This window comes from Pituophis catenifer, unplaced genomic scaffold (genome assembly GCF_029215685.1).
Source record: "Pituophis catenifer annectens isolate HBS135680 unplaced genomic scaffold, rPitCat1.0.hap2 SCAF_15, whole genome shotgun sequence".
In the NCBI taxonomy this organism is placed as follows: domain Eukaryota; kingdom Metazoa; phylum Chordata; class Lepidosauria; order Squamata; family Colubridae; genus Pituophis; species Pituophis catenifer.
Window position 1 is genome coordinate 680,529 of NW_027256895.1, and position 24,021 is coordinate 704,549.

Genomic DNA, 24,021 nt, shown 5'->3' on the forward strand with positions numbered 1-24,021 from the left:
GGCCCAGAGTCCGGCTGATCATGACTGGGGGGCAGTTAAGGGAAAGTTTCCGTGAAAACAAACACAAAACACCCTTGAGGGAGTGAGCCAAACGCCCCCCCGCCCCCCCAATGGAGGCAGAGTTGGAGGCTCCTGATGTTGAGGGTCTCTCCCTCATGCTGGACTTGGGGGGGATTGAGTGGTGACCCTGGAGAGCCCCCAACACCCTCCCCATCTGGGCAGCCCCCCCTCCCTTGCCTGCAACTAGAAGGAGTGGAGAGGCACTCAGCCCTGGGTGAGATGCCAAAGTCCGACATCAGTGGTGGGCCAGGGGCACGTCCTCTTCCTTCCAAAGGAGCACAAATCCCATGTGCCACATCTCCCTCTCTGCACGGTCGGGGGTTGGGCAGGGCCCCCCCTCAGGCTGGGGTTTGGCAGTGCCAGCGTTGAGCTGACCTCAGCTGACCTGGAAGAGCTGAGCAGGGCTGCACCCGGCTGGCACTGGGATGGGAGACACCTGCAAGGCCGGACTTGGGCATCTCTGCCAAGGAAGGTCAGCCCTGCCACCCCCGGAGCCCCTTTCGGTGCTGCCACCCTCCATCTCAGCCCCAAAGGATACAGTAAGCCCCCCCAGCCTGGACGGCGCCGTTGGTGGAGATGGCGCAGACGGAGAGGACCGTCAGGGAGATGATGACATAGGCGACCACCAGCATCAGCAGCGACTGCAGGAACCCCGCGTGGCCCACCACGAACCCTGGGGAGAGGCGGGGGGGGAGAAAGGGGGGTGAGCTCTGGGCTCCTCCCCTGCTGGGAAATCCCCCCCCCCAAGGACGGAGCTTGTGCCGGATTCTTCTCCCAGCCGCGGTGGAAGGGGGGGGGGCGGCCAACCTACCGACTCGCATGAAGACCACGATGCTGAACATGGAGAGGACGGTGGGCACGATCACCCCGAAGAAGGTGGAGAGCTGGCGGGCCGGGTCGGGGCCGCCGCCGCCGGAGGCCGAGCCCACCACCAGGGGCGCCTCTTCCTGGGCGACCCCCGCCATCTCCGCGTCCCCCGAGACCCGAAAGAGGCGGTAGCTGAGCAGCGGGGAGCTCTCGGTGGACATGGCCCGGGGGGCTCCCGCTTATCTAGGGGGGGAGGGGGCGATCAGAGGCTGCCGCAGGACCCCCCCCCCCCCGCTTTCCTCGCCCCCCTCCTCCCCCCCTCCGGCGCAGGAGGCAAGAAGCAGACTTCCGCCCTTGGATGGAGCTTCCGTGTTCAGAGCGAGGAGCTCTCGGGGCATCCATCGCCGCGATCCCCGGGGGGGGTTTGGGTTGGGGTCTCCTGGCGCCCCCGTCCCCGGCCTCGTCCAAGAAGGAGCCCTCTCCAAAGTGGGGGAGGCAAAGTGGGGAGGGGGCCTGGAGGGGGAGGGGCGCAGGGGAAGCTCCCCGCTTAGGATGGAGCAGCGCCACGGAGGCGGCGCAGCTGTTTGTGCCGCCGGGGGGAGGGGAGGGGAGGGGAGGGGGCGCGGGCGGGGGCGATGCCCGAGCAGCTGAGCGCCCCTACCGGGTGGGGGAGGGAGGGAAGGGGGGGTTGGGCAGCCCGATCTTCTCCCAGCCGCTGCCCTCCCTCCGGCTCCCCAAGACCGGCTCCGGGAGCCCCCCGCCCGCTTCTCCGCGCCCCTCGCCCACCTGGCTCCGGGCTGCGCTGCGGCTCCGGGCTGCCCGTCACGGGCTCTGCATGTGACCGGGCCGGCCGGGCCCTTGGCCGCCGGGCTGCATCCTCGGCCGTGAGCTCAGATCCTGCCGGGAGGGGAGGGGCGGGGAGGGGCGGGGGCGGAGGCGGCGCCAGGGAAGGCGGGCGAGGGGCTCCCGGGCCGCCCTCCGCAGCGCCCGCCGGCCACGGGGAGACCCCGGGATCCCCTCTCCGCGCCCCTCCTCTGCACCGGCTGCTTCGGGATGGGAGAAAAGCCCATTGGGCGTGCCCCCCCCGAGAGAAAGTCCGCCCCCCCCCGCTCCACTCTGCTACCCCATCCGCCTGCGGGAGGGTCTTTCGGAGCGCACTTGCACCGCTGTTCCTCCTCCTTGCGCAGCGGCGATTCTTCCCAACAGGTGGAAAGTTGGGGTCCCCCACGCCACCCCGCTTTCCACGCGTGCAGCTGGGAAGGCGGTGTGCAAATTGCCGCCCCTCCCCAATCGCTTTCAGTTCCTAAACTCGGAACTCTTCATTTATCATGTATATATATATATATATTTTTAAAGTGTCCCAATGGCCAAAGGTCCCCGGATAATTTGCCCTAAAATACACAAAAGCTACCATTGAAATAAGAAAAGGGGACAATGAAACCACATAAAACACACTGTGGAAACAGGGAAGAAGCCAGGTGGTCGTCCTCCCACCTGCGCAGGTGAAACTACAGTGAAAAGGCAATTAAGTCAAAGCTACAACTTACCAAGGACTGACATGTACAGATTTTGTGTGGTTGGGTGGCTGCTTGGGCACCCTGGGAGGGGTCGGAGGCTTCGAGATCCACAGCTGTGGGAGGGGGGGCGTCTCTCATCAGTGAACCCCCTTTTCCTCTGCTGACGCATCCTTTGGGCAGCCTCCCCCTCTGGCCACCTCTGGCTCCCTGTTATCTCTGGGCCACAACGCCACACGTGCCCAATTGCTTCACGATATAACAAACCACGATAACCCCGGGACCTTGGCGGAGGTTGCAGTGGGCAGGCAGGAGTGCCGGCCAGGGCTTGTGGCAGAGTCCCCATTGCTGGGTGGCAGAGGGAGGCTGCTGGGAGACTGGTGGGGGTGGGGGTGTGAAGTTACAGGCCCCCCCCCCAAGCCAAGCCGGCCCAGAATGAGACATTTGCAGCCTCTTCTCCAGTCTTCTCCAGGGCTGCTGGCGTTTCGTGCTTGTATAGCAAAATCCTCAGTGTTGGGTCTGAGGCTGCTCTGAGGGGGGTGGGGGATCTTTTTTGCGCCACCCATGCTGGGGATTGACCCAGGACGATGCTGGGGCCAAGCCAGAAGACACAAGGGCCGCAGATGGACACTCGGACCCTGGGAATTTATGAGGTCCGTCTGGCGGTTTCACTTTCCAGGCTGAGTGACAGGGCAGGTCACGTCAAAGAAAGCAGGTGGCTTTTAATATTTTTCATTAAACATTTATTGATATTCCAGATTCTTTATTATTTTTACAATTAGTTCAAGGCGGCAAACACAACACTCCTTCCTCCCCCTACTTTCCCCACAACAACCACCCTGTGAGGCGGATCGGGCTAAGGGAGAGAGGGGCTGGCCCAAAGGCACCCAGTCAGCTTTCGTGCCCAAGGCAGGACTAGAACTCGCCGTCTCCTGGTGATTGGCCCAAAGTCACCCAGCTGCCTTTCATGGCTAAGGCAGAACTAGAGCTCGCAGCCTCCTGGCTTCAGACGAAGGGGGCAGGAAGCCTCTTTCCTGCCATGTAGCGAAACCCCAAGTGGGCTGCTGGGAGAGCCAGAGTGGGGGTCCCTGTGCAGGGGGATCCCCAGCCGTGGGGGAGGGGCTCCCTTTGGGGCACTTGGCCTCAGTGCTGAGGGGAGGGAGGGGAGGCCTGGCTGGGTTTCTCCCCCAGAGCCCCGAGGGGAATTCAATGCGTAATCCACGCTTGGTTCTCTTCAGGAAGTGCCCTCCAGCTGGGCTGCTGACCGGGAGCCTCCGTGCTGCTTCCCTGGCAAGGGTGGGCTGAGCTGACCACAAGGCACCCTCAAGGGGGCTTCCCCTCCCGTCACAGTCACAGGGTTGGCTTCCTTTGGGCTTAGAAGCCCTGACCGGCGCACAGCCCTGGCACAGCCAGAGACCCTGCAGTCCTGCTCCACCAGGCCTCCGAACTGGGCCGGATCTTGTGGGGCAGGGGGGGGGCATCAGCTGTCTTAATCTCCGGCCATAACGGCCCCATTGAAGCTGCCCTCCTTTGCAAACAGACAGCTGATAAGGCAGCCAGCTCCACAGCGGAGCTTAATCAGGGCAAACAAGGAGGGTGATAAAACTCCTGGAGGAACTTTCCAGGCCTGGAATTCCCAGGTACTACCTCCCCCATCGGGCTGGGATCCATCTTCTCTCTCGCCTGGGGACGGGGGCTGTGCCCTGTGGGATGTGGGGCAGAGGCGGCTGGCAGAGGAGGGCTCTGGAAGAACAGCCGAGAACCGTGGCAGGTTGGACACAGCCGCGGAGCGCCAGATGTTGGGGGAACCCCTGGAAGAAGTGAAAGGGAAGGGGGGGGCAAAGGTGTTCCAGATGATTTCAGTTTGGTCGGATTCCCATATGAGTAGAACAGGTCTGGGCATTCCAATGTAAGGGTGGCTGGTTGGGGAATTCTGGGAGTTGAAGTCCACCCATCTTAAAACAAGATAACTCGGGAATTCTGGGAGTTGAAGTCCACCCATCTTAAACATGTTTATTGGGGAATTCTGGGAGTTGAAGTCCACCCATTGAGAGACACCATGAGCTCTGCATGGCATCCTTTCTATGCCCCTTCTGCCAACCTTTTGCCCAGGGTTCAGAGGGGCCCCCCCAGCCCTAAGATTCCAGCTGGCTCCTGCCTCCCCAGGCCTGTGAAAGGGGGAAGTCATTTTGTCTATTCTGCTGAGGCATTTTTTTAGGCATTATCTTTATTAAGAGTCCTTGACCAGAGAAATAGTTCAACACAATCAAATTTGTTGTTGAGGAATGGAAAAATACAATAGGACAATAGAACAACGTATCTAATTAAAAGTTTTGCACGGTTGTGTATCTTGGTGGTGGAGATACGAGCCCAGCAGATGTGTGTGCGAGGCTGGCATCCCTTAAAAAAATAATCAACGTACAGTGTATCTGTGTGCCTCTCGCATCGGGGCAATCGGAGCACACCTGGGGGGGAGGGGCTTTGCAAAGTGGCCCACTCAACTGCTGCTGTGGGATGGGTGCTTTTGACCCTCAGCCCCACATCCTGGCTCCTCAGCTGAAGGAAAGTCATTACGGTCGACAAACATGGATTTAAAGGCAGGCAGGACCTCCGGGACCAGGTTGCTACCCAGAGGAATCGCTTGGATGTCGCCAGGAGCTTCTGGGAAGCTGCAACAGGGCTTTTCTGCCCAGCTGCTTTGGACCGATCTGAGTCCGGGCTGGTGGATGGAGGGGAAGCCCCAGGCCTCCTGCTAAGCAGGCAGAGAGCCCAGGCCTTTCTCTGTCATGGCATGGGACCCTCCCCCTAAGAGCCCCTAAGGCAGTCCCAGGAAGGCAGGAGAGAAGGGGGATGCATTGGAACATCTGGATGGCCAAGGGAGCCCCTCCCTGAGAGGAAACGGTGCGACCTGCAACAGTGGAGCACATTCAGGTGGCCTCCCTGGGGGTTGGGCTGGCTGGAGCCAGCTCCTCAGGGAAGGCTGCCCACCCTCTTGGGCACCTGCGACAAAGATGATCTGGGCCTGATGGAAACTGTGGCCAATCAGCACCAGGGAGGGAGGTCAGGGACCGTAGTCCTCGCAGCAAATGCCTTCTGCCGTGGGTCCAGGGCCCCAAGAGCACGCGGGGAATTCCAGGTGGTGGGGAGGGGCTCCCAGCACAAGGGTGGTGCAGCTGCCCATCCATCAACCTGCTTTACAGGTGCGTTTCTGGCTTTTAGTGTTAGAGCTCCCCCTGGAGGTGGGCTCAGGTTGTGCCAGGAATTAAATCTGGGATTTAAATATCTCTCCCCCCCCATGACCCCAACTCTTTGCTCCCCACAGGGGCCCTGGCCTCACTCTCTCCCCCACCTGGCGGCCTGCAGCCCAACCAAGACATTAGCCGGCCTTGAGCCTGTTGGGGTAGCAAAAATTGTTGGGGTTCTTTCTTTGAACATCACTGTGGGGTGGCAGTGGGGCCTGCAGGAAAGAGGGGATCCAGTTTGCTCTGCTCCCCACGGAATGGGGTCTCACATATATGGACGAGAGGGGGTTTGGAAAAGAACACCTTCCTTCCTTCCCTCCCTCCCTTCTTCCTTCCTTCCTTCCTTCCTATCTTCCTCCTTCCTTCCTTCCTTCCTTCCTTCCTTCCTTCCTTCCTATCTTCCTCCCTTCCTCCCAGGCACTTTCTGCAGAGGTCCTTCCCCTCCTGGGGGCATGCAGAGACGAGGCCACTGTCAGGGACCAACCAACAGATCCTGGAGGAAACTGGATGCCATGGCCAGCTACTTGGTGGGTGCCCGTTGATCTGGGTGGAGTTGGGGTGGAGGTTCCCTCATTGTCCTCCCAATGAAGCCAGCTCTAGAGATTGGGGGGTGGGGGAGAGTCCTGTCGTGACCTATGGGGGATGGGCGAGGGAGACGCTCTTCTCGTGGGTCGGGGCCTCACAAGCCACGGAAGCCTGAAAGACAGAAGGGCGCATCCGTCAGAGCAGCCCTGGTGTGCTGGGTGCCAGCTGCCGGGTGCCCAGATGGCGCAGGGGCTCACCTGCGGTCGAAATGATGGAGATGCGGTCTTCCTCCAGCTTCGTTTTGTACCCGCTGAAAAGACACGAAGGCCAAGTGAATCTGGGGGAATCGGGGTCTGAAGCCCGTCTGGGAAGCCTCCTGTGGGCCATGAAGGCTGGGCCACCTGAGCCCTGGCCCTGCTTAGTAGCGCGCAGGAGGCTTCTCGCGTGCCCTGTGGGCGTCTCTCACAATGCCTGTCTGAGGGGCCACCCAGGAAACAGCGACGGACCGGCCCGCAGTGCCTTTGCCAGTGAAAACAGGCTCCCGAGGTCCGTTTCTGTCTGCGATGGCCTCCTGCAACCCTCTGCCAGCAAAAACAGAGCTCGGGAGGGCTGCGTGCAGAAGGTTGCAGGATGGCGTCGCAGCCAGAAACGGACCTCGGGAGCCTGTTTTTGCTGACAGATCATTGGGCTGCCCCAGGCTCCCCTGACATGAGTGACATCGAGCAGGCCACGCCCACTCTGGCCACACCCACCCCTCCGAGGTCAAACACAATCCTGATGTGGCCCTCAATGAAATGGAGTTTGAGACCCCTGACTTAGGGGGCCGGGAGAAGCCTGGTGAGGAAAAGGAGGGGTCTGGGGGCTGGCAGGGGGAGGGGGAGGGGGGAGAGCACTGCAGAGAACCGGCTCATCACACCCTCTCCTGAAATGAGAGGCAGCTGGTGGGTCACACCCTGGAGCACGTGGGCAGGGCAGCCCCGATGGCTCACAGGGGGCTCAGCCGGCAGCAAGCTGCCAAACATTTCGCCTTGGTGGCCTCTGAGCTTGTTTCATGACCCAAACTAGGTAACAGGACAACTGATGATGTTCCCTAGTTGGGTCATGAAACGTCTGGAAGAAAACCACCCAGCTCATAGACCACCAAGGACCCCACAGTCCATTTTCTCCTCCTCCTCCCCCTTCCTCCTTTCTTCTCCTCTTCCTCTTCTTCCACCTTCTCCTCTCTCCTCCTCTCCTCCTCCTTCTAACACTGATGATGTTCCCTAGTTGGGTCGTGAAACATCTGCAATCCCCCCACCCACCTAGCTCAGAGACCCTCAAGGACCCCTCATTTCAACCCTGAGCTACAAATATTCTCCTTTCTTGGTAAAACAGTTCTCTTGCCCGCAAGCCTCCTCCCCATGGTTTTATGCCATCCTCATCCTCATTATTGTTCCCGCCCCCTCCTCCCCAAACTCTATCACTGGGGTTGGTGGTGGGGCCCAGTTCCACCCAGACTGAGACCCCTCCTTACTGGTTCCGGTGCCGACAGGCGCAGAGGATGATCAAGGTCAGGAGGAGGATGACGGCCAGGGGGATGAAGACGCCCAGCAGGATGACCAGCAAGTCGGGTCCGTTGGGGTTTCCTGGGGGGGCAAGAAGAGCAAAGAAGGGAGCAGAGGAGGGAGTGAGGGGCCAGAGGGACCCAGGCCCGGGGGGGGAAAAGCGTGGCGGGGGTCTGCCTACCTGCGTTAGTCGTCTGGCTGATGGTACTGATGGTACTGGTGGCACTGGAGGCGCTGGAGGCGCTGGTTTTGGGGGGCGCTGGGGTTGAGCTCTCCAGCGGGGAATCCTCACAGAGGGATCCGATGTAGCCCTCGAGGCAGAGGCACTTGAAGCCCCCCGGGGTGACCACGCACGTCCCCTCGTTCTGGCAGGGGCTGCTGAGACAGGCGTTGTCTGTGGAGGAAGAGGCGGGCGAGACGTGGCACAAAGGGGAGGCACCGACCGTGGCGCCCCCGAGGGGCGAGGAACTGTCCCCAGCGACAGAGCGCAGGAACCCTGCACAGACCCTCCTCCCTGGCCTGCTCACCTTGGAAGCAGCTGCGGACGTAGTTGGACACGGCGCAGATCTCCCCTGGGCCGCATCCGGCCGGCGAGCAGTCCAGGACTCTCGTGGCCTGGCAGGTGCATCGCTGGGAGCAATCCTCCGTCACGAAGGTCTCGTTGATCTGGAGAGAAGGGGGCTCGGTGCTAGGCCGGGAAAACCTCTGCCCACCCCCAGATGCCCTCTCCTCGCCAAAGGGCACTGCGGCTGGCAACACCCATCAGCCACCACTCGGCCGCCCTGAGTTCCCCTGCCCTGAAACCTCTCGTGGACCGACTCCAAGATTAGCTCCAGTTTGGAAGAGGAATTTGAGAAGATGCAAGAAGGACTCGGATCTTATTTTCCCCAGCCCCAAATGGAAGGGAGGGAGGGAGGGAGGGAGGGAGGGGGGAACAGAGAGAGATGGGGCAGAGAGAGTGGAAGGGAGGGAGAAAGGGTGAAAGAGAGAGAGAAAGGAAAGAAGGAAGGAGGAGGGAGGTTGGAGGGAGGGAGGAAGGAAGGAACAGAGCGAGAGAAAGAAAAAGAAAAGGAAGGAAGGAAGGAAAGAAGGAAGGAGGAGATAGGTTGAAGGAAGGATGGATGGAAGGAAGGAAAAGGAAAAAGAGGGAAAAAGGGAGGAAGGGTTAAGGTTGGGTTAGGGAGATGCACAGAGGAAGGAAAAGGGGGGGGAAGGAAGAGAGGGAGGAACAGAGACCAGAGAGAGAGAGAGAGAGAGGGAGGGAGAAAGTGAAAGGGGAAAGAAGGAAAGAGGAGATAGTTTGGAGGAAGGAAAGAAGGAACAGAGAAAGAGAAAGAAAGAATAAAAAAGGAAGGAAGGAGAGAGAGAAGGAAAGAGTGAAAGAGGAAAGGAGGAAGGAGATAGGTTGAAGGAAGGAAGGAAAAGAGAGAGGGGGAACGAAGGAAGGAAGGAAGGAAGGAAGGGAGAAGAGAGGGGAGGGGAAGAGGAAGGCAGCTCCTACCTGGTAATACTGGCCAAAGCTGGAGCAGCCACACTGGTCGTAAGGGACGCTGACCAGCCCGCTGAGGACGTAGCCGGGGTCGCTGGCACAGCCCTCCACGCAAGAGGCCTCGCAGTTGGACTGGGCAGCCAGGTTGGCACAGCTCGCAGGGCAGGCAGTCATGCAAGGCTGGTAGCTGGTATGGGCCGGGCACTCCATTGCTGTGGGGGGAGAGAGGGAGAGAGAAAGAAAGAAAGAAAGAAAGAAAAGAAAGAAAGAAAGAAAGAAAGAAAGAAAGAAAGAAAGAAAGAAAGAAAGAAAGAAAGAAAGAAAAAGAGAGAAAAAGAGAAAAAGACCCAAATCAGGCTTTTTTCTCAAGAAGGGGGTCTTGTGCCCCCAAGCAGGCAGTTCAGCACAGGCCCCCGCTGATTCAAGGGTGGTGGGTAGGCAGTCCTTGAGTTACGACCATCATGGCATTAAACGGGTCTGCCACGTGACCGACCCTTTTTCAGGATCTCTTTTGCCGTGGCGGTCATTGAGGGAATCAGCGAACCCGTGGTTCCTTACAGGCAGGGTTTTGACCAAAACTGCGAATGGCAACAGTGCCAGACATGCGTTTGCATGACTGCAGAGCGACCGTCAGAACACCGAATCTGGGTCAGACCGACCGCTGGGTACCTGGGGGTCCGTATGAGCGGACGTAAGTCAAGGACCAGCTGCCTTGTGGCTGCCTTGTGGCCAAGCTCATTTGGAGAGGCAGCGGGCAGGGCAGGGGAGATGGCACGATGCCACGCTGGAGAGGCTCCCTCTATTTATGCCAAACCCCGTGCCAGGGCCTGGGGTACTCACCGCAGCCGATCTTCTGCCGCCACAGCCCCAGGTCCACCTTCTGCTCCTGGCACAGCTGGGCATAGGCCTCCAGGTCTTGGCACAGGAGCTCCGTGTCGTTAAACAAGGCGCACAGGTCGTAGACGCAGCTCCTGCCAGTCCAAAGGGGAAGCCGTTAGACGCAGTCGGGGCTCCTTTGGCCACACCCTCACTTTGCACACTCACCCCACCCCCGCTTTGCACACTCACTCTTGGAAAGGGGCAGGGGACACCACGGCGTGGCAGGCTGAGAAGGGGCCGCTGGGGTCCGACAATGCCCCGCAGGCCTTGGTCCCGTTGACGGAGGCCAGCTGCTCTGGGGTGCAGTCCTCCTCGAACCCCGATTCGGGCTCTTCTTCCGGCTCCTGACGCCTGTCGGGAAAGGGGGGGGGCTGCTTCAGAATTCGCACCCGGGGCTGAGAGCCAAGCCAGAGCAACAGCCCTTTGGGCTGCTCAAACCCACGTGGAAGATCAAGCAAGCAAGCAGTCAGAATAGAATAGAGCTGGAGGGGACCTTGGAGGTCTTCTAGTCCAGCCCCCTGCCCAAGCAGGAGACTCTGCCCCATTGCAGACAAACAGTTGTCCAGTCTCTCCTTAAAAACCTCCAGTGTTAGAGCATTCGCAGCTTCTGGTGGCAAGCAGTTCCACTGGTTAACTATTCTCTCGCTTAGGAAGTTTCTCCTTAATTCCAAGTTGCTTCTCTCCTTGATTGGTTTCCATCCGTTGTTTCTAGTCTGCCTTCAATCGATCAATCAATCGATCAATCGATCAATCGATCAATCAATTGATCAATCAATCATCCGTGGTTTCTTGTCTTGCCTTCCTGAATTGATTGACTGATTGATTGATCCTTGCTTGATTCTTCCTGGGGGCCCAGTGCCTCCTCCCAGGACCCTCCTTTCAGGCCCCCCAGCTGACCTGACTCTGGCAGGGCCGAAGTTCCCGCTGCCTCCGTCCAGCTCCATCCTCTTGACCGTAACCTGCCAGCTGTTGCCAAAGGCATTGAGTGTCCGAGCCCGCGTCCCATCTGGCTTCATGTACTCGTTATTGCGACGGCCGTCATAATTCCCGCAGAGGCCGCCAACCCGCTGCTGGTAGGTGCTGGGCAGGACAATCTCTGAGGACCCAGAGAGAAAGAGGGACGACTCAGCCCAGCCCCCCTCCCGCCTCCCCCTGGGTCTCCCGCCTGGCGGAGGGGGTCTCTGTATGGGTCACCCTTACATCCAAGCCCCTACAGGTAGTCCTCGACTTACAACAATTCATTTAGTGACTGTTTCAAGGTACAACGGCACTGAAAAAAGTGACTTATGACCGCTTTCCACACTTATGACCGTTGCAGCATCTCCATGATCAAAATTCAGACGCTTGGCACACTGACTCGCATTTATGACGGTTGCAGTGAACCAGGGTCATGTGGCCCCCTTTTATGACCTTCTGCTGAGCAAAGTCCACGGGGAAACCAGATTCACTTAACAACTGCGTCAGTAACTGGAAAACCAGAGTTATTCACTTAACAATTTATTGCAAGGAAGGTCACGAAATGGGACAAAACTCACTTAACGACCGTCTTTGGCTTCAGTTGTGCAGTTGTAAATCGAGGATTATCTGTAGTTTGTGCCAGGGTAGCAGCTCCTGAGATTCAGATGACCTTCTAGGGACCCCGAAACACCAGCAGAGGGTCTTGTGGGAACCCTCTAGAATGGGTGTGTGTACGATGGGTCACTTTGAGCTCTAAGTAAGGAGGGCACCTCCCTGCCAGCTTTTCCAGAGGTGCCCAAAGATGATACCCCCCCTTCTGCCTACCTGGCGCTCCAGCTGAGACCACCCGGTGAAATCCCCCCTCCCCTTTTTCTACTTGGGAATAGCCTGTCCTTTGCACACAGCCTCCGCAGTGGCACCCAGACCTCTTGGCTAGGCCAGGGGACGAGATCCCTCGCGTTCCTGCAGGTTGTTTGTTTCTCATGTCTTCTGAATCCCACCTGCCCGATTGCTGAGATACTTCAGTGGGGAGACGGGACAGCCCTCCCCCTCCCGATGCACTGGGACTTGTGGAGTTCACAACAAACACCCATTCCTGCTCTTGAACCATCCCTGCCCCACAACACGGCCCCAAAGGGGGGTGTTCCTTGCCAGAAACTGTGCTCCACGAGCCGAGGTCCAGTTAGCGTCCATCTGGTGAGGGAGACGCACATACCCCCCTCTTCCTTCTCTTCCTTCCCTCCCCAGACAATACTCACCGGCAACATTGTGGCCGTCATACGAGGTTGAGAAGCCAAAACTGGTCTCTACAATCAGTCTGCGGCCCCTCTGGGTGATCTGGAGCCCCTCCGTGGGGGAGTAGGGAGGAGTGACCATCACGCCGTTGACCTGGAAGAAAAGGGTAGCCGTCACTGGGGGGCAGCTGGGGGCAGCAGTTGGAGGGGCAAAGGGGAAAGGATACCCAAAGCGACTCCTCTGGTGGGTTGTTCACACGGAGAAGAAGAGGAGGAGGAGGAGAAAGAAGAGGAAGTGGAAGAGGAGGAGGAGGAGGAGCATGGTCAGAGGCCATGGGTCTCTAAGACCAGTTGGTGAGTGGGCCTGGGATGGGGGCATCCACATCAGGGAGCAGAGGCCATCCAAGATCCCAAGAACCAAGATGAGCTGGAAAGAAGCACCGTCCGGCCAAGAACCACACACACACCCCCGGCACATCGTCCCTCAAGCAAATCTCCTGGCTGCTCACCGCCATCTTGCGTCCCTGCATCAGGGTGACGCGGAAGCCCAGCACCTCCACGTAGACTTCGCGCAGGAAGGAGACGCGGTGGAGGCTGGATCGGCGGTGGTTCCGGCCGGCCACGGAGAGGGGTTCCAGCCCCTGGGGGACTCGCCCCAGCGTCCGAGTCAAGGTGTAGGTGCACCGGCCTTGGAAGTGGTGGACGAAGTTGTCGAAGGTGCGGTAGTGGGGGTCCCCCGAGATCACGCACTGGTGGAAGGCTGCCAGAGAAAAAGAGTTTGCAAAACTGTAAGGGGGGGAGAGCAATGTGGAGATCTCCCCCCCCACTCCATAGTCCTAGGTACCCTGCGGACTCACTGGTGGGCCGGCAGTAGTGAAGGCCCTCATTGCTGGTGCTGCACTGGGACCCCATTGGGCAGCTGAAAGCCTGGCACTGAATTTGCCCACTCAGGCAGGTGCAGTGTTCCTGGCAGCCGCTCGTCACCCAGGTGTCTCCAGACTAGAAAGAAAGAGCAGCAGGTGAGGCTCCAGGATCTCCCTGGCCGGTTTGATGCCACGCTCGGCTGCCCCCACCTCCGGCCAGTTTCAGAAGGCCGAGTAGCCTCAGCCTTGTGGGCATCTGGATGGAAGACCACCAGGTGATCTCCACTTGACAGACCTGCATAGATCCTGGGAGGAAGCAGCCGAGAGGTTTTTGGGGCTACTCGTATCGCGAGCATCCAAAGGTAACTGGCGCAGGGTTTGACTTAAGAGTGGCACTGCCCATAGAAGACGGGAGGCCCTCGGTCCAGCACAAGCCCCTCCCCACTTACATTGTGGTATTCCTGCTGAGGGCCCTGACACCCACACTCCCGCATCGGGACGCAGGTGAAGTCGCTGAGCACGTAGCCTCGGTCGCAGGCGCAGCCCTCTACGCAGGGTGCGGGGTGGTGGCAGCTGGCAGGGGCATAGAGGTTGGAGCAGGTAGCCGGACAGGGAGAGGCGCATTCGGAGAAGTGGCTGTTTGGAGGGCAGGGAAGAGCTGCGCCAGGAAGAGAGAGAAGCCCAGGAGAAGCAAGAATTACTTTTGGACACAGAAGCCGATTTCTCCCCTTGTCTTAAACCGGGCGGTTGAGGATATTTCTAGTAAAACATGTGTCGGATGGGGGAGGCTTTTACTCTAATCTAATGGCACGAACACAGGTAGTCCTCGATTTACGACACAATTGAGCCCAACCTGACACTACAACTGTCAAGCACCCAGATTTTGGACCCGGGACCCGGGGAAATGCTGCATTTTTTAAAATCAGTCCCATGGCTGTTAAGTGAACCTGGATTCCCCATGGACTTGGCTTGTCAGAAGGTCGCAAAAGGGGGGGTCACATGACCCTGGGAAGCTGCGACCGGCATAAATAGGAACCGGTTGTCAAGCATCTCAATTTTGGTCACGTGGCCACGGGGGACGCCACAACCATCGTGTGAAAAGTGGTACTAAGTCACTTGTTTCAGTGCCATTGTAGCTTTGAGCCGTCACTAAATGAACCGTTGTAAGTCGAGGACTGCCTGTATGACAAATGTAGGCAGAAAGCCCCCCCACAACAGTGCTGGAAGACCACAAAGTGACAACGGTGAGGCTACTTGGGAATTGTGGCAGATAAGAAGACGGGCCCAGAGGCAGAAGTTCACCATTGACTTTTTGAATGCCCTTCAGGTGCCGGACTCGCCGGACTGCCCTCCCTCCCGTTCACTCTGATCCTTTGCCTCGCTTGCTGTGTCCTTCCTGTGTGTGTGTGTGTGGGGGGCCTTCCCCCCCCCTGCTGCCCCCCCAGAGCGCTTACGACAGAAGGTGCTGTTTCTCCAGGAGATGTCGGTCACGCCGTGGCTCTTGCAGGCCTCCACGTAGGCCTGGATGTTGTCGCAGAGGACGGAGGTCATGCCCTGGTACTGACACATGTCGTAAAGGCAGTTCTGGAAGAAAAGCTTCGGGTCGATGAGGGAGTGGCAAGCTTCGTACTTGGGCGCCATGATCTCCAGGCACAAGGCGCTCAGGCGCTCCAGTTCCTGGAGGGAGCAGTTGGGGTTCAAGTCCGGACGGTTATCTGGCTGGCAGCTGTCCACGTGAAGGAGGAAAGAGAAAAACAAAAAGAGGCTGTGATGTTTTAGGAAGAATTTGATTTTCTAGAATTGAATTACAGGGGACGGACTGTATAGGGAGTCCTCAAATTACGACCACAATTGAGCCCAAGTGTCCCAAAGGTGCTTTTTCTAGAGGCCTTTCTGGTTTTTCTTTTGAAGACGTTTCGCTTCTCCTCCGAGAAACTTCTTCAGCTCTGACTGGACAGTGGGGAATGGAAGGATTTATCCTCCTCGCAAACAGCTGGTCATTTGCATCCTTTGTAGAGAGTTGTTGAGGCCACTTGGAGGTTTGCCTATGTCCTCAGGGTCACCTGAGTGGTGCAAATTGGAACTGTTGAAAGGAGCCGTGTTGTAGACTGAAAATGGAAGGTGTCCTATCCCTCCCCCTCTGTTGAGATACGGATGTGGCCCTGATGACACAGACAATCCTCCAAGTGTCCTCAACGACTCTCTACAAGGATGCAAATGACCAGCTGTCTGCAAGGAGTATAAATCCTTCCATCCCCCACCATCCAGTCAGAGCAGAAGAAGCTTCTCGGAGGAGAAGGGAAACGTCTTCAAAGAAAAACCAGAAAGTCCAGTTGCCTCTTGAAAAAAAAGCACTTTTGGGACAGCCATGAGCTGGATGATGGAGAATCTCTGTAGACAATTGAGCCCCAAATTAACAACTGGCACAGCCATAATTCTGGGCTCAAGCCTGTAGTACAGTGGACTAAAGCATTGTTATTAACATTTGCTGCTTGCAATTACTGTGAGTTCAATTCTCACCAGGCTCAAGGTCGACTCAGCCTTCCATCCTTTCTAAGGTAGGGGAAATGAGGACCCAGTTTGTGGGGGCAATAAGCTGACTTTGTATAAATATACAAAAGTATGAAGGCTATTGCTTAACGCCTTTTAAGCCACTCTGAGTCTCCAGAGAAGGGCGGCATATAAATTAAAGCAAAAAAAATAAAATAAAATTGCAGTTGTAAGTTGTTGGACTACCTGTATATTTTTTGGAATTAGCAAAGTGCTGCTTCTCACAGTTGTCTAAAAGCCCTTTCGCCGCAGATTCTTCCAAAATCTATTTTTATCCAGAAATGTCTTCTTATACAGTCCAGATCCACACTTGTTAAAAGTTGCCAAAAACACTAAATATTTACATACAAGTGTCCTATGCTGCCAAGATCCTTTGCAAAGTTAGTTATAAGCTTCCTGTTGGTTACATGTTAGGGCAGTGTTTCTCAACCTTGGAAGCTTGAAGTTGGGTGGACACAGGTAGCACTGCTGGCTGGGGGATTCTGGGAGTTGAAGTCCACCCATCTTCAAGCTACCAAGGTTGAGAAACACTGTGTTAGGAGGTCTATACAGATGTATGTATATAGCATATCTACATGTGTGTTATGTACGTGTACACTTTTGAGAGCAGGCAAGAGAATTTCATTTTTAGTGAGTGCCAGTGTGCCCACAGGGGAAAAAAAACATGAGAATAAAGTTTATCTTAATCTTAGTTTACTTCCCGATCTTCCCCCGAACAACTTACCCGATGTCACTATCGCCCAGTGTTTTCCAGCTGTTCCCAAACTGGGTGTCATTGACCGCCAAATGTCCGTTTGACATCAGATAATCGTCTGCAGTCTGGTTGTTGAAGTTACCACACATGCCACAAACCTGAGAGGGGAAGGGGGATTTGATGAGAGCGGGAGGTGGGGTGAGGCTCTGAGTAATGTTTTCAGTAAACTAAGAGTAAACCTTTGTTAAAGGCTTTTCGTTTTTTGAAGTAATGAAGCAGGAATGTGAACTCCTGATAAGGGCTGGTCCAAGATTGGAACTCTAGGAACTTGGAAACTCGTTGTAATGTGGGAAACACACCTCCCTGGATATGAAATTGAGCCTTAGCAAGACCCTGCTGGGAATAGAATAGAATAGAAATAGGAATAGAAATAGAAATAGGAATAGGAATAGGAATAGGAATAGGAATAGGAATAGGAATAGGAATAGGAATAGGAATAGGAATAGAATAGAATAGAATAGAATAGAATAGAATAGAATAGAATAGAATAGATTTCTTTATTGGCCAAGTGTGATTGGACACACAAGGAATTTATCTTGGTGCATATGCTCTCAGTGTACATAAAAAGTCAAGATACATTCGTCAAGAATCATAAAGTACAACACTTAATGATAGTCATAGGGTACAAATAAGCAATCAGGAAACAATCAATATCAATATAAATCATAAGGATCCAAGCAACAAAATTACAGTCATACAGTCATAAGTGGGAGGAGATGGGTGGTGGGAACGATGAGAAGATTAATAGTAGTGCAGACTTAGTAAATAGTCTGACAGTGTTGAGGGAATTATTTGTTTAGCAGAGTGATGGCGTTCGGGAAAAACTGTCCTTGTGTCTAGTTGTTCTGGTGTGCAGGGCTCTATAGCATCGTTTTGAAGGTAGGAGTTGAATTGTTTTATGTCCAGGATGCGAGGGGTCTGCAGATATTTTCACAGCCCTCTTTTTGACTCGTGCAGGATCCAGGTCCTCCATGGAAGGCAGGCTGGTAGCCATGGTTTTTTCTGCAGTTCTAATGATCCTCTGAAGTCTGTATCTGTCTTATGGGATGCTATGAAATGCTACATCTAATATATATAAAGTTACTGAGCATGTGCGTTATCATAGATGGGTAAAATTATGCTAACCAACAAAAGAACACATCCCAAACCCAATATGACTGAACTGTATATAAAACAATTCTCAATTTTTCTAAGGGGCCTCCCACCCTGTATCTGGGGGGAGGGTGTCAGAGCTGGAAGGGAGCTTGGAGGTCTTCTAGTCCAGCCCCCTGCTTAAGCAGGAGACCGTTTACCATTTCAGACAAATGGTTATGCAATCTCTTCTTAAAAAACATCCAGTGATGAAGCACCCACAACTTCTGGTGGCAAGCAGTTCCACTGATTAATTGTCCTCACTGTTAGGAAGTTTCTCCTTAATTCCAGATTGCTTCTCTCCTTGATTAGTTCCCAACTATTGTTTCTTGTCCTCTGCCCTCGGGTGCTTTGTAATAATCTTAGCCCCTCCTCTTTGTGGCAGCCCCTCAAATACTGAAATGCTGCTATCATGTCACCCCTAATTCTTCTTTTCTCTAGACTAGCCAAACCCAAATCCTGCAGCCGTTCTTTCTATGTTTTAGTCTCCAGGCCTTTAAGCAACTTAGGTTGCTCTTCTCTGCACTTTTTTCCCAAAGTCTCAACATTTTTATGTAGTGTGGTGACCAAAATTGGTTGCAGGATTCCAGGCGTGGCCTTATTAGGGTTTTATAAAGCAGTGCTAAGACTTCACGTGATTTTGATTCTATGCCTCTGTTTATACAATCCAGGATTTATTCATTTTTTCACACGGCTAGCACATAGCAAAGGGTCAAACCATAAAGAACGGGGAGAGGACCGATGTGGAGATGGCCCAGGGCTCCAGAACCAGCCTCAAAGCTTTCCTTTTGCATAGAATGTCCTGCACCCGCTCTCATGTGACACCTCTCCTGCGTGAGCTGCACTGGCTCCCGGTGGTCTTCCGGGTGCGCTTCAAGATATTGGTTCTCATCTTTAAAGCGCTCCATGGCTTAGGGCCCGGGTACTTACGAGACCACCTTCTGCCACCGATAACCTCCCACCGGCCAATTCGCTCCCACAGAGAGGGTCTCCTCAGGGTGCCGTCGGTCAGGCAATGTCGACTGATGACCCCCAGGGGGAGAGCCTTCTCTGTGGGGGCACCTGCCCTCTGGAATGAGCTACCCCCAGGGATACGACTGATCCCGGACCTCCGTACTTTCTGCCGAGCGTTAAAGTCTTTCTTATTCCAGCAAGCCGGGCTGGCTTAAAATTTTAATGGGTTATTTTATGGGGAAAGGGTTTTAAAATTTAGGGAAGCCAAACTGATTTAATTCTGTTTTAATTCTTCTTAATTTTTATAATGTATGTGTTTTAAATTTTGGCTGTTCACCGCCCTGAGTCCTTCGGGAGAAGGGCGGTATACAAATTTAAATAATAAATAAATAAATAAATAAATAAATAAATAAATAAATAAATAAAGACAAATAGTGTTTAAATATGGGACGTCTCTAAAATGATCAGATGTTAAATATACATTTCCAAGATCCAGTACGCAGAGGGAGGCTTTAGAAGGCCAGGAAAATGAGTGCAGCAACGAGAGATCAAGGCTTACGGGAAGCAGTCCAGGTACGGTGTGTGCAGCCTGGATGGGCAGGTCAGAGGCTTACCTTCCCAAAATAGGTCCCAGGCAGCTGAATCTCCAAGTGGTGGTTTCCGTCAAACTTCACCACCAGCCCAAAGTTTGTCTCGATGACTACGTAGATGCCCCTGGGAACGATGGAGACCCCCGGGATACGGTCCCCCACGGGGACTCGGACACGCTGGCCGTCAATCTGTGGTCAAACGAGGGAGGGAGGGAGAGCATGAACCATTTTTCTGATTCTTGCGTTGGAGTCCAGATGTTAAAGGGGTAAGAAGCCTAAATTTGTAAGGGCCCCCACTTTTAAGAGCGACTGTGGTCCTCCCAAGGAACTAGAAGATGCTGAGAAAGAAGGAATCGAGAGTTCTGTCCTGCGGCTACGTCATTTGGGCTCCAAAATGGACCCTTGTGTCTTTTGGTCTGGAAAGATGGCAGGACAGCCAGAAATTCACCAAGAAAAATCCTTTCCCATCACAACATCTACATGAGTTAGGTCAATGACGATGAACCTACGACACACGTGTCAAAGGTGACACACCACAACATTTTGGGGGACACTAGCATTCACCATCACTCAACAACCACTATTTTCTAAAACACGCCCTGTTTTGCGTGATTTTCTGAGGCCGCAGAGACCACATGGGAACGGGGTGCTCTCTCAGAAGTTACGCAAGAAGGCCGTGCTCTTGTGTGGCCGTTGTCAACCCTGAAGCTGATCTGACCGAAGCCATCTTGGACACTTCAGGGTTGCCACACCAGAGCTGAAGGAATTGGGTTTTTAGATAACTGGGATTTTGAAGCCAAAACAAAATATTTTCTCTTGGGAACCAAGGACATTCTCACACCTGGTCGGTGGAAGGTGGAGCAATGTCACCAGGCAACCAAATAGCGCCATGATTGGACCATGTGACTGACTGTTTTGAGGAAGTGACAAATGTTTACTTTTAATTAGGTGAAAACCGCGGGAAACTTCAGAGTCGGTTTTTACCAGATACGTGCCAATATGATACATCCAATAAAGCTATTCTTTGACGAATCTACCTGCCTCGGAGTTTTGCTTCCTATGGGTCTATTACTTGGAGCCCTGACAGCCGTCGGAACACCCAAAAATCATGCAAACACGGGGTCTGCTTTCATGCAGTGCTCAGAGGCTGCAAAGAACCCGGAAGAGCATTTCCCAAAGCAGTTTCAAGAACGAAGGCCTGTTGTGACCTCGAGCAGCCTTAGGTCAGGCTGCAGAGGGCTGTCACCAGAAGGAAAACGCCACCTGAAGGTAAGCAGCGCATGGCAGGTCCTGGAGATCAACACACGATTGGACTGTATTTTTTTAAATAAACATATAGCGGGAGATGGCAGGGTCAGATTAGGCCTTTTCTTAATTGTTGACGCCACAAGTCCAAAAGGCTCAAGATCGCTGTTTAGGCTGCCACCAACCCTGACCCTCTAATGAGGACACCAAGTCACCATAGAGCTTTGTCCCAACGGGGGATCAGACCCTCTGGTGGGGGGTCAGGAAGATTCTGGGTGATCAATGCTCTGGCCAGAGACTCTTCAGACCTGGAACAGGCAAGGGGCTTCTGTGGTGGCAGCCACAAATTAAGGAGTTGTAGAGAGAGGACAAAGAGATGCAGAGCTGATGTCCACTATCTCCTGGGCTTCCAGATCTCCTCTCCGAGCTTCCCTAGGCCGTTGGCTGCAGTATCATCCAGAATAGCAATAGCACTATAGCACGTAGACTTATCTACCGGTTCACCGTGCTTTACAGCCCTCTCTATAAGCGGTTTACAGAGTCAGCCTCTTGCCCCCAACAATCTGGGTCCTCATTTTGCCCACCTTGGAAGGATGGAAGGCAGAATCAAGCAGAAGGCAGAATCAAGAGCCTTGGTAGTACAGTGGTCTAAAGCACCCTGTTATTAAGACCAGCTGCCTGCAATTACTGCAGGTTCGAATCTCGCCAGGCTCAAGGTTGACTCAGCCTTCCATCCTTTCTAAGGTAGGTAACTTGAGGACCCAGTTTGTGGGGGCAATAAGCTGACTTTGTATAAAAATATATACAAAAGAATGAAGGCTGTTGCTTAACGCATTGTAAGCCGCCCTGAGTCTCCGGAGAAGGGCGGCATATAAATCAAATTTAAAAAAAAAAAAAAAAAGCTTGAGCCTGGTGAGAATCGAACTGCCAAATTGCAGTCAGCCAGCAGTCAGCAAAAGTAGCCTGCAGTACTGCACTCTAACCTATGGGGGTGCAAGAGATGCAACTCCAGCTGCCCTCTGGGACTCCGAGGCCCATGGCTCCTGCCCTCCCGCCTTCTCTCCCACTCAACCAGGACCCTTACCAGCACCCGCCGGCTCTTCTGCAGAGTGATGGTGACTCCGTGTATGTGGACCGTCACGTGGCGCAGGTAGGAGGCCTCTGGCTGGCCACGCTCCTCATTCTTGGCCGTGATGTTGAAGACCGGGAGGTGAGGGTCTTGCTGGCACAGGGCCACCAGGGTGTAGGTGCAGGTGCCCATGAAGGAGACCATCTTGCCATCAAAGGTGTAGTAGTGGGGGTCTCCAGCCACGTGGCAAGTGGCCACTCCTGCGGAGAAGAGTTCAAGGGTGAAAGGTGAGCTCCTGTGGCCGGTGGGGGTCCCAGAGATGCCACTGGCTGCAGGGAGAGAGACTCACCTGTGTCTTGGCAGCCCAGCAGGCCCTCCACGGGGCGGCACTCCTGGACAGGGGTACAGCTCCATTCCTCACAGGTGATCTTGTTGCCAGCAGCACAAGAACAGCGCTGGGTGCAGTTCAGGTTCCCCATCCAGCTGTCACCAACCTGAGGATGAAACAGGGAGAGGGGGCATTGAGGAGGAACTGGTCAGGTGGCCTTGTGGGTACTGTGCTTGTCTCCCAAAATCTTGGTCTCCACTCTAGCTCTCGCTCTCTCTGGCTCAAAGTTTCGTTGCAGCCCTTTGGCTCATAATAGCAATCGCCCTTAGACTTATATACCACTTCACGGTGCTTCACAATCCTCTCTCAGCAATTTACAGAATCAGCCTCTTGCCCCCAACAATCTGAGTCCCAACAACCTTGGAAGGATGGAAGGCAGAATCAATGTTGAGCCAGTCAGGATCGAACTGCCAAACTGCTGGCAGCAGAAGTAGCCTGCAGTATTGCCTTCTAACCAGAGGTGGGTTTCAGCCGGTTCTGACCGGTTCTTATGAACTGGTAGTGGAAATTTTGAGTAGTTCAGAGAACCAGTAAATACCATCTCTGTCTGGCCCCACCCCCAATCTATTCGCTGCCTCCCGACTCCCAGCCGATCGGCTAGAAAGAAAAAATCAGGGCTCGCTTTTCAGCCAGGAGATCGCTTGGCAAAGAAGAAGAAGCAGAAAAAACAACAACAAGATGCCGTCGCTTTAAATTGACAAGCCAAGAAGCAGCTGCTGGAAGGAGGTTTTTACTTGCAGAAGCAAAGTGACATTCAGCAGTTCGTTTCTGGGTCAGCTGAACAACAAACTGGATAAGAGGTTTCTTATATGGTTCTATGTTTTTGAAGTTTTGGGGTTTGTGCAACATGGGCTTTGTGCTTCTAAAAAGGTTTGGGCGATTTCCATTGTGAAATATCCTGTTTTGAATGAGTTTTCTGCCTGCTTGTAAATGGAGCCGAACTTCCGGCTTCCACTTTCTATTATCTCTAAGCACCCGTAGCTGTTTTCTTCTTACAAAGTTTCCTTTATGCAGCTGGCAGGAATGTGGAATGAGCCTCAGGCAGGTTCCTTTCTTAGCAGCTTGATTTTTCCTTGCTTTTCTGGGAGCCTTTTCTTATGAGTAATATTTTATTTGGGGAAATGAAGAGGGGGGAGTTTGATTCCTTCCCAGAGCAGGTTAGTGGGGTGGGGAGGGAATGGCCTAGGACCTGGTTATCTACGGGACCGCCTGCTACCACCAATAGCCTCCCACCGACCAGTACGCTCCCATAGAGAGGGGCTCCTCCGGGTGCCGTCGGCCAAACAATGTCGACTGGCGGCCCCCAGGGGGAGAGCCTTCTCTGTGGGGGCACCTACTATCTGGAACGAGCTCCCCCCCGAGATACGGAGGATTCCGGATCTGCGCACCTTCCGTCGCACGCTTAAGACGTTTCTATTCCAGCAAGCCGGCCTGACTTAAACTTCTCCGTTTTTAAATGGGAATTTTAAATTCGGTTTTAAATTATTGGGGTTTTAAATATGGTTCAGCCAAATTTATTTAATTTGTTTTATCTCTATTTTAAATTTTGTATTTATATGTTTTATTTTTATGGCTGTTCACCGCCCTGAGTCCTTCGGGAGTAGGGCGGTATACAAATTCAATAAAAACAAAAACAAAACAAAAACAATGGGGATTTTGAAGTAACCTTCCCCTGTCATGCCCACCAAGCCACGCCCACCAAGCCACACCCACAGAACCGGTAGTAACCACTGGTTCTAACCACAGTGCCACTGCTGCTCTTAAACCCCCTCCTGTTCTTACACTGCCCACCAGGATGTGCTGTGCAGAGGCTGAACCCCCAAAGACTCAGGGGTGCCCGGCACCCGACTTTATCCTCCAGGTAGTCCTTGACTTATGACCACAATTGAGGCCAAAATTTGTTTGCTAAGCAAGACATTTGTTAAATAAAGAGCCTTGGTGGTGCAGCGGACTAAGTGCTGTTATGTAGCACTTAGCTGCCAGCTGCCTGCAATTAGTGCAAGCTCAAATCTCACCAGGCTCAAGGTTAACTCAGCCTTCCATCCTTCCGAGGTAGGTAAATTGAGGACCCGGATTGTGGGGGCAATAAGCTGACTTTGTAGAAACACCGCTTATGGGGGGCCCAAAAGCCCTAATAAGCAGGTATGTACAAAAAGAATGAAGGCTATTGCTATAAGGGCATTGTAAGCCGCCCTGAGTCTTCGGAGGAGGGCGGCATATAAATT

General features: G+C 54.3%; 1 protein-coding gene and 1 long non-coding RNA gene across 2 annotated transcripts in view; both read right to left on the reverse strand.

The window, feature by feature from the left end:
- Positions 1-6,236: 6,236 nt before the first annotated feature.
- On the reverse strand, positions 6,237-7,709 carry LOC139324975 (uncharacterized). The gene is made up of 3 exons (XR_011601072.1): positions 7,662-7,709; positions 6,406-6,458; positions 6,237-6,319 (listed from the first exon to the last, which is right to left on the reverse strand). It is a non-coding gene; the product is annotated as an uncharacterized lncRNA (long non-coding RNA).
- A 169-nt stretch (positions 7,710-7,878) lies between these two features.
- ZAN (zonadhesin) overlaps positions 7,879-24,021 on the reverse strand; it is a 38,155-nt gene continuing 22,012 nt past the window's right edge. The window contains 16 exon segments of the mRNA XM_070954518.1: positions 7,879-7,979; positions 8,220-8,349; positions 9,185-9,229; positions 9,231-9,393; positions 10,022-10,096; positions 10,250-10,411; positions 10,958-11,156; positions 12,277-12,406; positions 12,762-13,012; positions 13,110-13,251; positions 13,565-13,773; positions 14,570-14,841; positions 16,390-16,517; positions 19,119-19,283; positions 21,424-21,668; positions 21,758-21,902. Of these exon segments, the coding sequence (XP_070810619.1) occupies positions 7,879-7,979; positions 8,220-8,349; positions 9,185-9,229; positions 9,231-9,393; positions 10,022-10,096; positions 10,250-10,411; positions 10,958-11,156; positions 12,277-12,406; positions 12,762-13,012; positions 13,110-13,251; positions 13,565-13,773; positions 14,570-14,841; positions 16,390-16,517; positions 19,119-19,283; positions 21,424-21,668; positions 21,758-21,902 (2,562 nt within the window).